The 17,157-nt window shown below is 41.8% G+C and overlaps 1 protein-coding gene across 19 annotated transcripts in view; it reads right to left on the minus strand.

The window, feature by feature from the left end:
- LOC125041486 (PDZ and LIM domain protein Zasp-like) overlaps positions 1 to 17,157 on the minus strand; it is a 135,710-nt gene that overhangs the window by 21,694 nt on the left and 96,859 nt on the right. For 9 of the 19 annotated variants that reach the window (XM_047636486.1, XM_047636477.1, XM_047636487.1 and 6 more), the window contains exons 3-7: positions 12,107 to 12,212; positions 9,864 to 10,385; positions 8,008 to 8,126; positions 6,396 to 6,592; positions 1,174 to 1,297 (exon numbers count right to left, since the gene is read on the minus strand). In XM_047636486.1, the coding sequence (XP_047492442.1) occupies positions 1,174 to 1,297; positions 6,396 to 6,592; positions 8,008 to 8,126; positions 9,864 to 10,385; positions 12,107 to 12,212 (1,068 nt within the window). Of the gene's footprint in view, positions 1 to 781; positions 903 to 1,173; positions 1,298 to 6,395; positions 6,593 to 7,071; positions 7,303 to 8,007; positions 8,127 to 9,188; positions 9,246 to 9,863; positions 10,386 to 12,106; positions 12,213 to 17,157 lie in introns of all 19 variants that reach the window. The other 10 variants (XM_047636483.1, XM_047636481.1, XM_047636478.1 and 7 more) reach the window with 8 other exon arrangements.

The following is a 17,157-nucleotide window of genomic DNA, read 5'->3' on the forward strand; positions in this document are numbered from 1 at the left end:
AGTGTTGAGAAGAGTGGGCAAGGGGCGTGGGCGTGGGCGGCCGTGAGCTCCTTCGAGACGCTACCCTGGCGATTAGTGGGCGGGCTTCGCTGGCAGTGGGCGGTGGGGGTGTATTGGGGGGGGGCGTTCGTGAGGGCAGCTGGAGGGGTACGTGTTGGGGTTAAGAGGGGGCCGTGTATTTATGATTAAAGGCTTCTAGGAGGTATTATTGTTAGGAAGTGTTTTCTGGTACTTAAGAGGCAGGTGTGTTCGTGTCTCTCTCTAGCGGTGTGCTCAGGGTGTTCTGGACCTTGAAGGGGGAAGGCTGGTGCCAATGGCAGTTGCTGCTGTAATCCGCTGGGAAGGTAGTTAAGAAGTGACTACCAGAAGCAATGCAGTGTTATTGTCATTAATGATTACGGTTCATGCTAGTTGCTAGCGCCGGTCACAACGCCGTGTGAGTTCGTGCGCCTCAACAGCGGCCGCTCAGCCCAGCAGTGGCAACGCACGAGGAAACTATGGTCAGTCAGTACCCGGGTGCAACAAGACGATTTTAATGCGCGTTTGGTAGCAATCCTACAAAGCCTTGGCTGGAGGAATCTTTCGCCGTCCCCTTCGCTCGCGCCCGCAGGCACCCGCGTCGCCTGCGCCGTCCCTCCCGCTTCCCTCCGGGCAAATGCGGACGTAAGAGAGAGGGGCCGCAGGTGCGAACCGCGGGTGCCGGCGCGGACGCGGGCGTGACGAAGACCAAGATATTCTAAGAGATGGAGAGCGTCTCGACCGGACCAACGCGGGTACTCACGTAATGGGCCGCTCGCACTCGGAACACTTGGTCAGCGGCGCGGGGGAAGCCCCCCCCTCGGGCTTCGGTTTAGTCTCGGGGGCGCGCACACTGCGAGTGCCGGCAGGGCCTGGCCCGCTTTCTGTGCCCGGAATAGAGGAACCTGTTACTACCGCCACCGAAGTGGATGAAAAAAGAAAGAGAACACCTCGCCGGGCGCCAGCGCCGCCGGCACTGCCTCTGCCGCAGCCACAGCCGACGGGCAACGGCGGCTTCGTATTAAGAGCAGGACAGCAGGGAGTGAGTCTGTCTGTCAGTTAAAGGCGGTGAGGAGATGCGGGCGGCGCGGGCGGGGCGAGGGCGGCCTCACGCAAGGGGTCGGACGCCCTAACACTTACGCCACAAATACTTACACGATGAGTCTACCACACTCTGAACAAATATTTTCTCCGGGTCGCAGCTCCGTCTTGGGCTTGCCCTGGGAGGAGGGGGCGGAGGAGGGGCGAGGTGCCGGTTGCAGGTGCGAGGGATCCTCCTCTGGGAAACACAGTCACACGCCGTCACACGGGGCACACAGTGATATTTACATGGCATGCCGATAAGAGATAAAGAGACAGAAGGGGAGGGGCGTCAGGGGGGAGGAAGACTGATAAGAGCAAGTGAAAATGACAAGGAAGACAAATAGCAAGAAAAGAATGATTCTGGAGAGCGGGGCCTTTGAACAGGACGATTTGTTAGCTGATAAACACAAGAGTTAAATCGATGGCAAATGGAGAGCGAATGATTTGTTTGTGTCAGTAAGTGTAGTCATTGCTTATAGATTATGCACCTGAAAGGAAGTTTTTGTAAATATACAACTTACACATCTACAACTACCAAAAATAATATATTTTAAACTCACATTTTACGTACATATATTCATATATACATAAATATAGATATGTACACACACAAGCGCGCGCACAAGCACACATATATATACAGTGTGTGTATATATATATATATATATATATATATATATATATATAGTTATATATACATATATATATGCACACACACACACACACACACACACACACACACACACACACACACACACACACACATATATATATATATATATATATATATATATATATACATATACCTATATATATGTATATATATACATATATATACACAAATGCATACATATATATATATATATATATATATATATATATATACCTATATATACAGATATACATACAGCTATACATATATATATACATATACATATATACATACATATGTATATATATACTTATATATATATACTTATGCATATATACATATATATATACTTATGTATATATACATATATATATATACACTCATGTATATATACATATATATTATCCCTAAATTATGCAAAATATCTACATTTCTGATAACTCATAATGATTACTTTATCATCTCTAGATTATAGCTGAACACAAACACAACAATTAACATTAACCAATCAAGAATTCCACAATTATTTACCTAAGCTAAATCCTCAATAGACATATATAATGGACAAGACTAATGGAAAATATCATATACATATAAGAAAGACAAAACAGGTCATAGATATGCCATGCTGAAAATGACACATTCAAAATCAAACAGCGGATTCTTTTAGACTATAAACCGCTGTTTCTTTGACCCTATGTCATCCCTAGAGGCATGTACACACTCAGAATATTTTGGAATCAAAACAAAACACAAGAAAACATAATACAGTTTGCAAATGAAAAGTAAAAAAATGAAAAAAAAAAGAAAAAAAAAGGTAAAAAATTAAAAGAGAGAGAAGATAAAACCCCACAGCCATGCAATTGATATCATTCCATTATAAAATAAAAGGATGCATTAAATAGAACAGAAGATCATGCAGAGACCATGCACAAACAAGTGGGTTAGGGCGAGTTCATGCATAGAGAAAGAGACTTAGCGACCGCAGGGTTATAACGCTTTTCTACAGCCCAGAAGCGGCGAAAAGTTAACATCATCTTAACTTTGATTTTTTTATTTATTTTACTTACGGACTTGACTCTCGTTCAGCGGCGGCCTTAACATATTTCTCTATCGTCTTTTGTGTCTTGCTCTAACTTACATGGATTATAAAAGAATCCTTTCTCGAGGGAATCTCTGAGCTTAGCATCACTGGCTAAATAATCAGATTTTCCATCGTTAATTGCCTAAAATAATCTATCTTCAATATTCCTATTATTTCGAATCTACATTATTCTGAATCCTTAAACAATTTCAAATTAAAAAGGTAAAAAATTTCAAATTAAAAACAGTCTATCAGACAATGTAGATAGGCAAGATTTTGTATGAAAATCAGTCATTACAACATATATTGAAATAATTTATGTATAGACTCTCAGTGTATAAACTCTTTAATATATAGACATATATATATATATATATATATATATATATCATATATTCCCTGACAGTCAATATTGCACTGATGAATTATCGTAATAAATAAATTTCCTCTGATATCTGCCTTTGATAAATGAATTCGTGAATATAAAGTTTTTTTTTACCCTAACACCAATGCTTAAAAAAAAATACCGCATGAGATTACGAACAAAGACATTTTACATTCGTTTTGAATTCTTTCGAACCTAATTTTAAATATTTCCTATTTTAGTTTTATTTCTTATATTAATCCTCCCTAGTAAAATAAGCAGAGCAAATCAGATTTAATTTTAATCTTCATAACAAAAAAAGCAAATAAAATAAGGCTCAGTCTCATTCGCACGCTGTCACTTCCTTCCTCAAAAGCTACGTCACTCTTGAAAGCAAACACTGCGTTTCCTGATGTAAAAATATTTCCAATTTTGAGTCCCATTATCAAGCACAAATATGCCGATTGAAAGCAAGGAGATTCAGCCACTATCAACATCTAGAATAAGGACTAATTTAGGGTATCACCTGCTATCATCCGTCATTAATGTGACTAATGCAACATGGGGGGGGGGGGGGGAGTAGCAGAACTTTTCTAAAATTTCGTAAAGATTCTAAAACATTCGCTTTTATTTTTTTTTTAATGGGGAAGCTTGTTATATATATGAAAAAAAAAAATGTTAATGATTATGTCTCTTGACTAATTAGTTTATTGAAAGCTACATTGTATTAATTATTTTTTTCTTCTGTCTTTCTTTAATTATGCAGCTACTTCTAACCATCTAGTCGTTTTATGCAAGTCAGTTGGAGGATCCATTAAAAACAATTGCTAATTTGTTTCTCTCTAACTTTCTACTTCCATCAGTAAATTGTAAAGCGAGATTTCTTTTAGACCCAAGTTTGGAAAAAAAGGATAACTGTATTACTATTATCAAAAATCAGAAAAAACCTTAATACAAACCACCTGATATTAACATCGACAATGGTAAATGATTAACCCAAATTTACGTCTCTCGGAGTGACAAAAGGTAAAATAAAAAAAATACAGTTTGAAAAAAAAATATATATATATATTATACCAGTGACCCCGAGTTCTGGAGTCAATAAAAGGGAGACCATAAATCGTATATTCTAGCCGACTATTGTGAGTTTTAAAGTGCTTACCTTCTTTCAAGTTGGCGACGAAGAGATGGACAAGGGAAACCGGGCCTCATCGATTACCTTCTGCTGACTTTTGTGATGAAGCGACCAAACATGACCTTTTCTCGCAAGTTGTCTAAGTATGCTACATGCTAGGTCAAACTTGGCTGGACTTCATTCTTTTTTTTTTATTATTATAATTATTTTGACTTTTTTTTTAAGCTAAAGATTTTAAGACCTTTAGCTTATCATTCACTGGCTTGTTAGATTTTTTTCCCCCTTGACAAATGTTGTTGTTTATTTTTGTCGGAGGGTTTAACATGAGTGTTTCTGAGGTGTTGATGTTGTTTTGTTTTTTTGTGCTTATCGAAAAAAATGAGTTATATATTTTTACAAAAAATTTGCTACGAGAAGAAAATATTATTGGAGTTATTCACCCTTACTGGTTAGTAATTGAAAATTTAAGACATAAATCTCCAGTAGATCTAATAAAAATCATTTCCAGTATCATAAGTTAGGAAAAAAATATGATTCCTTTAATTCAAATTAAATATCTTTCCCCACGCAGACAATTACAAAGACTACACCGCTAAAAGCAGGAAACTACATTTTTTTTTAAAGATGCACAAATGTACAAAACAAAACTGAGTGAACATTAAAATTCGACAAAAAAAACAAAAAAAAAACACGAACCCCAGAAACACACATGATGATACTGCCATAACGTATATAAGATCCAAGTCTGCTTCAAACAACCCTTAGGGACGCTTGTTCAGGCCTCTTTACCATAATTCGAAGGGACAACATTATAAATACACACATATATATACGTATATACATGTACATATACATCTATAAGTCTCTATGTACATAAATCAGTCTCTAAGCGAGAATTGAAAACAAAAAAACAAAAGAATGACGATCCAAGATGGCGGTGAACAAGCCTCCCCAACTTTGCTCAGGACACGAAACCAAAGCCTTTACCCATAAAGAAATGCTTAATGTGAAATGTGTAGATAAATCATACGAATAACCAGATAAAAGAATTAAATTAAATAAAAAGCAATAATCAAGGAGAGAGAAAAAATATATATATATATAAATAAACGGTAAATGAAATAGATATTACAATATTAGTTCCGCAATGTCAGATTACAACGAAAGTCAAAAAATAAAAAGGATAGAGAGTCAAGAATTATAATGGTGCCGCATGGAGCATTAGAAATCATAAAAAAAGCTTATTAAACATGCAGTGACTCATTGTTTTTGAAGAGTATAATTACGGCAGTAGAAAGAAAAAATAATAATATTGGAACATGACTCTAGGCATTTTGTCACTTGATTTTGGATTTGAAGTGTATGTTTTTCGTTAAAAATATTTCGGAAAACAGGTGAGAATCATGGCATATGTTAACAGGAATCCCAGTGAAACTAACATTAACTGTAATAAATTGGTTAATCTGATCCGTGATTTTGTATCTGTGATGATCTGTACACATCTGACCAGCTGATTTGCAACTGCACAGGTTGACAGACCAGTAAATAGTAGTAAATGATTTTAATATCGATAGGCTTCGACCATATATTTTTTAGCATTTAAGTGACTGTTCGCAATGCATGTTATGCTTTGTTAAAGCTATTCATTCTAAATCTAATGCCAGAAAAAAGGAACTATTCACAAAAGAGGTAATTTCACAAGTTTAGTATATTCAGTTGCCTAGAATCAAATTGCAATCAGCTGGATAGCAGACGAATTAATTCTGTAATTCTGCTTCTTGTGTATTTTGACGTTATGGGCCACTGAATTTGATTTGATACTGGTTCCCTAGTATAGTGACAAGCACTTCTTAATCAACGAGCATTATAGAAGCCAATTAGTTTCCCCGTGAATTAAACTGATGCGGATAATATCATCGTCATCCTCCTTTTTTTATTGGATTTCATGATCTAATTTTCTTAGCACAGCCCTCCCTTGACTCGATGCGACGAAGACCTTTATCCACGTGATCCCTAATTCAGTGATCGAACAATGACTTCCGTGTCCTGGCAGACCTACCTAGTTCCGGGTCGCCTTGGAGGGACTGCTGAAGGAGCTTGAAGGAATAACCTTGGACTACATTCTTGTCCGGGGACGCGAGGTTCGCTACCTCACCTTCTGTTTCCGGGGCAGGATTCTTGTCCATCTCCTGCACCATCCGCAGCACGTCCGAGGTCTTGCCGTCGTATTGCTTTTCGTTCTTCATGAAGTTGACTCTGTCGGGCGGCGCGCCAACGACAGGAGGGCGGGTGGTGGGTGTGGCAGGCAGGTGAGGGGAGAAGAGAGAGAAAAGGGGACCGGGCGTCAGGCACATCATGCACAAAAAAAACTCAAAGTGGAACACGACAGAGAGAGAAAATAATGACTTCTTAAGATTGAAAAAAAAAAAAAAAAAAAATTGCCACACTCACACACGCAGTCACACGCGTTACCCCTTCGAGAGAAGGCGGGGCTTTAAAATGTCTGAACCTGAGCCTCCTGCGGACGGCTCCCCGGGTTCAGCTGTCAGGGTGTGGAGGCGGAAGGTGGGCATGCAAGGCACACCACTCGACACTCGGCACGGCGGATGCAGCACACTGACGGAGCCACGGGGGGAGGGGGGAGTGAGGGAGACTTAATGGGTGCTTGGTTGGAGCAAAGAAGAACACAAGTAAAGAAGAGTGTGGATGCAACGGTTGGGCGAGCGACAGGTCACCTGACTCTCCCTGCTGGGGCGGCTTGGCAGGGGCCCGCGGCCGGGGCAGGGGCCTGCTTGGGGCGGCCGAACACGGTGGTCGGGGGCGGAGGCTCGTTGCTCTTGTCGAAGGGCGAGGCTGGTGGGGGGCGGGCCCTCTTCGGGGGTTCGTCCTCGTCGCCGTGAATCAGTTTGTACGTGGGGGACTGCGTCTGAATCACGGTCTCCCGCGCGTACTTCTTGAAGTTGATGCTGCTCAGCCGCCGCCGCCACACAAATGCACACGCAGACAGACACAGACACGCACACACGATAAATGCAGATTCATAAGAGTGAATGGGCGCAGAGTTGTGCAAAAAGCAATATCAGCAAATTGAAGTGACGTCTCAAAATGACATTTTCTCTCATCGCATGACTCAACGTAAAATAAGAACAAAACAACTTAAAAAGAAAATGAAATGGCGGCGCATGAGATGAATGGAAATTAGCTGAAGACGCAACTGTGGTGATGTTGGAATACTTTGTCCTCATTATTTTCCTAACCAAAATGAGCTGGGTTAATGTATGGAAGTGGAACATGCCACAAAATATAAAATACTAAACTAAAATAAAACAAAATTAAAGAAAGTAAAAAAAAAAAAAAATAAGGAAAAAAAATTATCTAGTCTAAAAATATATCTGGAGAGATCCAGTGTCGCATACATTGCTATGATCTTTCTATAATAAAAAATATAAATGTAATAACATCAGAGTAGAAAAAAAATAATTTCCATATCCTGTACACATCTAAAAAAAATAATCAATATGCACAATCATACCTTTAAAAAAAATCTATGCTAAAATATCCAAAAAATAGATTGCATTTACATTGACATGAAACTACCAGGGGTGGGAAATGGCTCGAAAACATGACCAAGAAAGGGACACATGAAAAAAAAAAAAAAGACGTAGGCCTACCCAAGACATCCCTTGCCGAGGACTTCAGCTTGGGCGGAAAGAGTCTCGGCGATGTTGTCCTCGCTGTACAGGTTAAGAGGGCTGTTGTACTGAGCGTTGACAATCTGCTGCCCGTTGACCTGTGGAGATCGTCAAGCGTCAGTGACTTCTGGATTATGGGCTTGTCTTGACCCCGAGATAGGCTAGGGTCGGTGGCCTTGCTCGGGGCTCGCGAGGTGGGAGCGTGAAGGAGGTCAAGTTGGGTCAAGGGAGGGAGGGAATGATTGAATTGATAAAACAAAGGAATAGAAGTTTTTTTTTTTTTTTTGTACATTCATGGAGGAAGAAACAAAGGAAGGGGATCAATGTGAAACATTTTTTTATATATATATAAATTAGATTATTTTGAAGTATTTTTATGGATTCTGAGAGTCGCCATGGCCGGAAGAATAACTGAGTGTTCGGCATTCAATTAGTGATTGCTATCCTTTGTGTATAGAAACAGTTACCATGACACAGTGGTCCAACCATGCACAGTCATGATGATACAATTCCAGAGATTAAACTAAAAAGCACATTTGATTATGCTTATTATTCAGTTTTCTTCTCCAAAAATACAAAACAAAAAATCGAGACTGATGTGCACTACACAGCAGCAACTAAGTATGACATGAAAAAATATATATTTATATTTGTTATATACAGACGAGGTTTCACTGCCATCGCTACGTTGCAGACGCAAGATAACGCCAGAGTCACAAAACTACCAAGACCACACTGCCGCTGGTTCAGATGCACTGATCCTAACATGCTAACAAGGCAAAGGCGGCCGTCGTCCTCTCGGCGGAGGCGGCGACGGCGGCGGCGACGGAACACTACACGAGGACGCGGGGAACAAGAGCATACAGGAACAGCGCCTCACATACATTACTACAGGACTTAAGGGTTGGCAAGGGAGGAGGAGGAGGAACTGCACACACAAGTGTTGGGTCCCATAACCTTTTAATCTTTTTAATTCTTATTTATTATTTTCATTTTTGAGCTTTGTAGAAACAACACTACGAACACGACAGGTCGTGGAGGCTCCATGCTAAGCCGGTAAAAAGGGGGCAAAAGGGAAGACAAGCTCAAGACAAAACCAACAGCGACATGAAAACGACATCGAACAGTACGAAAGCTCCACAGAGTGGCGGATCCTTCACCTCAGCAAAAGGGACGGGAGCCTTGTTGAATGCTGCTCCAACAGGAGGAGCAACGTTCTGGAAAAGGGGACGTCGGAATGACTCATTACACACGAAAAAGAAAATGCTGGAGGAGGAAAAGGGGGCGTCGGAATGACTCATTAAACAAGAAAAAAGCAAATACTGGAGGGGGAAAGCTACACATTGGTTTCTTGGGTTCTTCCTGAGTTTACTGGCATTGTGCTCAAGGGCGGAGCGTGATGTATGCAAAAGAATAGTCCAAGAGAGGGCTTTAAGGTAGATATCGGGGGTGGGGGGTACACTTACTGTCTGGCATACAAGAGAAAGGGGTTGATTTTATTCTGAATTATTAACAAAATTAGGATTTTAGTTACAGATTTTGAATAACTTTAGTACTTAGAAGTGAAAGTTTTTATTTATTTATAAATATATACAGTATAGAAACGCAATGTATTTCTCCGACCCGTCATCGCCGTAACTCCAAACACCTGCAAAATAACAAAAGGGAAGTTAAGTCATTCTATCCTACACTCACGTACCACAGGTTAATAATAACCCCCTTTACCTGAAGAGGAGAGCTAAATCTAAATCTAAGTCCCAAACCGCATCACCTTGTCCCTTTCCGCCACCACGAGGAGAGAAAACGAAAGGCGGCGGACTTCGCTACCGTCTTACTTCATTGTTCCTCCGCGTGAGGGCGTCGTGGTCGGTGTCTGAGCTACTGCAGCTCGAGGCGTTACTGGCCAGCGAGTACTTGCGGGGCTGGCCGACGCTGCCGCCCACCGCCCCGTTGTTGTTCAGGAACTGGCTCGAGAATAGGTTGTCGTTGCTGTTGGACTTCTGCGCCTTCTGCGAGCTGGCCGAGTTCACGTTCATCGAGTTCACGTTCTCTTTGTCCAACGTCATCCTGAGGAAATTTTTGGCGTTCTCCTTATTGAGGGAGATGCTCGTGCCCGGGACGGCGAGGCTGCCGCCAGTGGGGCTGGTGCTCCCGGAGGCGTGTCTGGAAGAGGAGCGGGAGGAAGAGGCCGTGGTGCTGCCGCCGACGCCGCCACCATTGAGGCTCGGGGCGTCTGTGGTGCTTTGCTTGAGCTGGTTGAGTGTGACCACGCCCTTGGCATAGGCGGGCTGGGACCCCGTGAATCCAGGGAAGGGGCGCGCCACTGTGTTGTGGTTGGACCCGATGTGGCGGACGGGCTGCGGGGGAGGGAGAGAGGAGAACACACGGGGTTAATAGACACGCGGGTGCAGGGTTAGTGCAGGGTACAGGCAGCTAGTCACTTCGTTTGATTTCCTGAGGAGTACTTTCGTTTAAGTTATCCAGGGAACTTCAATAAACAGGTTAAATGTAAAAAAAAAAAGAAAGAAAGAAAATTCAGGAACACAAGAAAAAGAAAAATGTTATTTCCAAAACTAGCTGTTTCTGGGAGATATTCTCCGGATTTATTATTCACAAAAGTAATTAAAAAAAAACAGAAAGGGGAACAAACCTTTTTCATACTCTAATACATCACCTACATTGGGGGGGAAATAAAACTAGCCAAACTACAACTAATTTCTAGAACAAAATAAAAATCGATAAAAACACACAGATAACCAATGAATAATGTTTATAAACACCAATTGGATTTGTTTTTCTTTTTTTTCTGGAATGTCGAGAAAGCAACCTTCAAAAGCATGCTGGCCAATATTAGTGAGGGAAGGAAAGGAGCATTATATCATCACTTAAGAATTTCCTCTATCTGAGCATGCGATAAAAGCTATTTACAAAAAAACGGATTCATATAATTTGGACAAAAAAATAAAACTAAAAAATTAACAACTGCCATGCCTAGTTTCGGACAAATATTAGTACATAAAACACATTATTATTATTATTTTATATAATTCTCTATTATAAACGACCACACTCTAACGAAACGAAGTGCCTGGATTTGTTTACCGAAGGATCCATCAGCCTCGTTGCGTCTTCCTTATCAAGTCTTCCTGATCAGTCTTCCTTAACAAGTCTTCCTTATCAGTCTTCCTTCGTCATGTGCTGTTCTTGGGCATTTTTAGTCATTCAGGGACCCCGAGGAGCAGTGTCATACGTCCTCGAGTTCACGCTGTTCGAAGCTTGGTCTTGTTTCGTCTCGTCTCACTTTCGTTATATATATATATTTTTTTCGTTTCATTGTCTGGTGGCGTCTGTTTTTGTTGTTGTAGTTTTTTTTTTTTTTTTTGTATTATTTATTTATTTAACCGTTGCACTTACATTGTGGAAGGAGTGAATGATTTACTTTTTTCAGGGTACACTTGTATGAATTATTTTCTGCTTTTGAAGTTTTTTTCACCTTTTTTTCCCCTGCGTCTTTATTTAGCTTGTTAGCCTGACTAAATTATTCCTAACTTGAGGAGATAAAGAATTGAAAGGCATAAAGAACAGCTGTTATTTCATTATTATTCCCGTTTTGATTTATTTTCTCTGGGCATCTCTGGGGTAATGTTCCATGTTTGTCTATGTACAAGAGTTATTTTTTGAAGCCTTAATAGATTAATAATTTTCAGTGCCTCAGTGTAAAAAGAGTTAATAACGTTTGTCAGTTGTCAATTTTGAGCTGATGATAGTAAGATATACTTTGAAAGCACTTAGGCCTTTATCTCAGTTATTGTTGGACCTAAACTGACGGTTATGTGTTGAACCAAATGCTATATCATTGCGAGGAATACAACCTAAATACATTTAGATCACCTGAGGAAGATACCAGTATACACAGATAAATAAAAGAACACTGAAAGAGACATAATAATAGAATTGAAGCCACTCTTAACCAGCGTCTCTGCATCACCGAAGGAAACCTGTAATTCCCAAAGTCGAATCATTAGTCCATGTTCCTAGAAACTAGATAAAGACTTAAGTAATCCCCGTGGCAGCTTACCTGCTTGTTGGCAGCAAGAGAGGTCGCCGTTGCAACAGGGACGCCCTCGGGAGTCGTCTTAACTTCGGCCAGAGGAGTTACTTGTGGCTTCCAAGTGTTGACACCCCTGCAACAAAAGGCATAGCGTGAGTGGTCTTTGTGCTTGCAAGTGAATAGTATTGCTATAACCCATCCCGCTGAATTGCTAATAGCAAGTTTCATAGCATTCACTTATCCAACTTTTAATATCCACAAGATGTTATGAGGAAAGTAGCCTACTACTAAAATATATACCCCCTGGTAGTGGATAGACAAGTTCTTGATAATAAGTTGGAGTGGAACTTCATCTTTTCGTATCCTATTTGTTGTGTATAAATAAGTGGTAGAAGCAATAAAGCATGGTTGGCATTAATGTAGAACTAATGCACGCGATCAAACATCTCTGACATGAGCTTCCTTCGCATTTAGAATATGCACACAGAACATGGCAACCCGCGGATAAGGGGAGGCAAGACGGCTCTCAGCGAGGATGCTTGAGCAAGCGCCCTTACAGTGTAACGCGATATGAGGCAAATATACTGCATTCGCATCACGTCTCTCTCGTGCCGACCCTCTTCACGCTGCCCTCGCTCTACGAACACGGCGCTAATAACATTTAGCGAATCTGAACCATCTTTCGAACCCGGCTGACAACAGTGGGTGTCGACCCAACCACCAGCGAAGACACTTAACGAACTTGCGTAAATAATCAAGTCTCTTATGTAAACAAACAGTTTTATTGGAAAGGTGGCACTTCAATATCAAAATGAAGCTTGTGATTTCATCTTCGCCGCACCGATAGGGATGTCTCGTCGATATTCATCATATTTCTCATTAATAACTACTTTCCGTAAGCATTCCGATATGAATTATAGGTATTATTATGTTTTATGTTTATAATAACGTCTTATGAAATTCCGGTATGCCATGGTAAGTTATGCACAGGACGTCTCATCCACCGTGCAATATATAAAGTAAAGGATTTTGTTGCCGGTTACATAAACCATCCGAGAGTGAGAGAAATGTATGCCTTGTGGGAGGTGCGTCTGGAGGTGGTGAGGGGGGTGTTGGGGGTTGGGGGGAGCGGAAGGGGTTCGGGGTTGGGGAAGCGGAGTCGAGAAAGCTCCAGGGGGAGAGGTTGAGGTTGAAGGGAAGCGGAAGAGGTTGGGGGTTGGGGAAAGGCGAGAGAATCAGAGGTTGGGAGAAGCGGATTCGACTGAAGTTGGGAAGAAGCGGAAAGTTCTGCTTTCTGCTTTCGAACAACCATCCCCACATTCCCCCCCTCCTCCTCTTCTTTCTCTTTCTCGTCCTCCACCTCCTACTCTTTTTCTTCCTCTTCATCCTCCTTTTTCTCTTCCACTATCACCACCACCTCCACCTCCACCTCTACCCCCCCCTCCTCCTCCTCCTCCTCCTCCTCCTCCTCCTCCTCCTCCTCCTCCTCCTCCTCCTCCTCCTCCTCCTCCTCCTCCTCCTCCTCCTCCTCCTCCTCCTCCTCCTCCTCCTCCTCCTCCTCCTCCTCTTCCTCCAGCCCTATCAAGGTGACGTCTACTGACAGCCAGACCGGGTATGAGAGAGGCGCCCTTTGTCTCCTCGAACTGTGCCCGGTGTGAGAACCCTAACGCTCCTGCAGAGTTTGTTTGTCCTTCGGGAAATAAATAATGCCATGATTATTTGCGCAAGAGCCATTTTTGAAGGCGGTGCCGTAACCTAAGCTTGCGACTGACTCATCTTATGCCCTGGGTATCGCATGCCCTTTAAAAGAGGGGGGAGGTGGGGGGGAGAGATGCATGGGCAGATACAGATTGGGTGTGAAGTTATGTGCAACGGCGGGCGAGGGTATTTAAATTCCTCGTCTCTCTCTCTCTCTCTCTCTCTATCTCTATCTCTATCTCTATCTCTATCTCTATCTCTATCTCTATCTCTATCTCTATCTCTATCTCTATTTCTATTTCTATTTCTATTTCTATTTCTATTTCTATTTCTATCTCTATCTCTATCTCTATCTCTATCTCTATCTCTATCTCTATCTCTATCTCTCTCTCTCTCTCTCTCTCTCTCTCTCTCCTCTCTCTCCTTCTCTCTCCTTCTCTCTCCTTCTCTCTCCTTCTCTCTCCTTCTCTCTCCTTCTCTCTCCTTCTCTCTTCTTCTTTCTCCCTCTCTCTCTCTCGTTTCGTATCATTGCACCCATCACTACTCTCTCTTATTATCTCCATTCTGCCAGTTCATATAGCCGATATCCACATTTACATAACAGATGTAGATATAGTCCGTCATCAAATGTTACTATATTCCCTTTGACCCCCCCCCCCCCGCCCCCCATCCTTCCCATCCTAGTACAAAGGTAAGGTGGTCCTGTCAAGACGGCCAGCGGGGGTCAGGAGGTCACAGCAGGAAGTCAGGTCAAATGGGCAGATTAAGAGGGATTACGCGAAGACGTTAATCTACATTTTCAAAATCGGGATATAACAAAATAATCGAAGGAACATTAACAGAAATAGCAGTAGTGATAAAGCAAATATGGTGCAAATCGAATTGCATTTCTTTATAGCTGTGGTCCCTTGCCTCCGAGGACACGGCTGACGTCATTGTTTGAGTTACAGCCTGTCACAGAAGTGACATGGCGTGACGTGTTCTTCGAAATGCTTGGAAATTATTCTCACAGATTCTGCTTGTTTGCAATAAAGTTACACAACTTCAGTCTCATTTATAATCACTTTCCCACATTTTAAAAATCGAAACGCATAATCATTCTAACCATCTTGTCATATTCTAATCCATTTCCAAAAATATTTATACCGGCGGGAACTCCAGGCGTGATGCCCTTTTAGCTCGGGCTCAATGGCGCGGAATCAAAGGTGTGACTTAGTATTGTGACCAGATTAAAGGCGCTGGCCTCGCCTGTCTCGTCATTAAACCTTCCGCAGCTCGAACTAGGTCACAAGCATTGACTCCTATTACTTCGACCGAATAACAACTATGAGCACACCGTTTTTTAAATCACAAAATCGATTATTTTCTCAAGTTGACCGAACTGAGATTCCGCACAGAAATTCTCGAATCAAGATTTTCTTTTTCTTTTTCTTTTTAGTTGACCGAATTCCGATCAAAATAGAAATAATGTCAAGACTGGCTAAACTTACACCAACCCTTTTGTAGACTTCGGGTAGAAATTCTTAAATGTAAATCGGATAAATACTTTTTGCATTTGCTGATATCAAAACCGGGATTCTGAAATGGAAGTGTATTTGTTGATGATAAAACAAAAAGTGATTTTCGTATTCCTAATTATCTTTGTACATATCTGTTGAAATGTTAATATGCAAAGTATATAAATTTTGAACAAACTCCTTTTCCTTTTTTATTGCGTATTGCATTTATCACCCTATCTATCTATATATTCATCTGTCTATCTAAATATCCATCTGCCTGTCTACCTGTCCGTCTACTTCTGTACGTGACCGTATGTCTATCACCTTGTTCAACGATCTATCTACCTGTTCATCGATCTATCCACCTATCCTTCTGTCTATCTATCTGTCTAGCAATCTACGATTCATTAATCTATTTTCCGATACATTCATCTATTTCCATCCTCCAATAGATAGCTGTTCGTCCCTCTCCTCCTCCCCTTTCCCCCACCAACCCCTCCCCCTCATCCCCACACTTCCTCAACACCCTTACACCCTCACCCCCCCCCCCTTTCCTCTCCCCCCCTACCTCCAACTCCTCACCCCACCCCAACCACTTCACCACTCCCCCCCTACCACCTCCTCATCACTTCCCTCAACCCTCCCCCTTACACCCTCCCCTCTACCACCTCCTTACCCCTTCCCCCACCTCCTCACCCCTTCCCCCACCCCCACCTCCCCAATCCGTGCATTCAGGGCCTTCGTGACTTCCAGCAACAGCCGGAGGAGCCCGCTAAGCCTTCTAAGGGAGACGAGAGCGTGGCTCATCAGCGGCGCCGGTTAGATATTCAGCACGGGCGTATTTGGGTAAGGTTTATGTATGGCGTACGTCGTGGGGGGTGGTATGGGGTGGGGGGAGGGGGAGGGAGTATTCTCTCCATACGTCTCGTCTCCGCCATCCCTCTTCTCTCTCTCTCTCTCTCTCTCTTTTTTTTTTTTTTTTTTGGGGGGGGGGGTCCCTCTGTTTTAGTGTCTGCTATGGTGTTTATTTACTCTTATTCTTTCTTTTTTTTTTTCTTTTTGACTTTTTTTTCTTTCTTTCTCTCCTTCCTTCTTTCTCTTTCCCACTCTCTCTCTACCTCTTTCTCTTTCCCACTCTCTCTCTCTCCCTCTTTCTTTTCCCACTCTCTTCTCCCTCTTTCTCTTTCCCACTCTCTTCTCCCTCTTTCTCTTCCCACTCTCTTTCTCCCTCTTTCTCTTTCCCACTCTCTCTCTCTCTCCCTTTCTTGCTTCTATAATTCGCAGTCTGCTTAGAGGCTTAATTTTATAATTTTATTTATAATTAAAAAAAAAAATCAAACGTCCTTGTAAACGAACCATAAAGTTTATAGTTTTAGGTCTGCCGAATTATTTATATAAAACAAATGTAATTAGTGACAAAGATAAGTTTTTTTTTTTTTTCTTACATAAACATCACACCCTCCCATTACTCGTACAAGACAGTCACGTTCTTTAAGTATTAGTCAAAGTACGATTCTGGCAACACTTATGGCGGTAGTGTTGCCAAAGGAACAGAAGAGAGAGAAGAGAGATTGAACGAAGGAGATAAAAAAAAACACACACACACGACTAACATTCCTTCATAAAAATAAACACATAAATCGAATAGAGAGAGAATAAGTACTTGTACGTAGAAATTATCTCGATTTTAAATGACTCGGAGTTGACCTAAGGTTTCGCTTTTTTTATTTAGTGAAGGCAAGGAGAGTATAATGAATTGGCATTGTCTCCGTCCTCGGTAAGATTGGCATTGTCTTGGCCTTGTGAAAACGGGGGGAAGAGGAGGAGGAAGAGGAGGAGGAGGAGGAGGAGGAGGAGGAGGAGGAGGAGGAGGAGGAGGAG

This window comes from Penaeus chinensis, chromosome 30 (genome assembly GCF_019202785.1).
Source record: "Penaeus chinensis breed Huanghai No. 1 chromosome 30, ASM1920278v2, whole genome shotgun sequence".
NCBI lineage: Eukaryota > Metazoa > Arthropoda > Malacostraca > Decapoda > Penaeidae > Penaeus > Penaeus chinensis.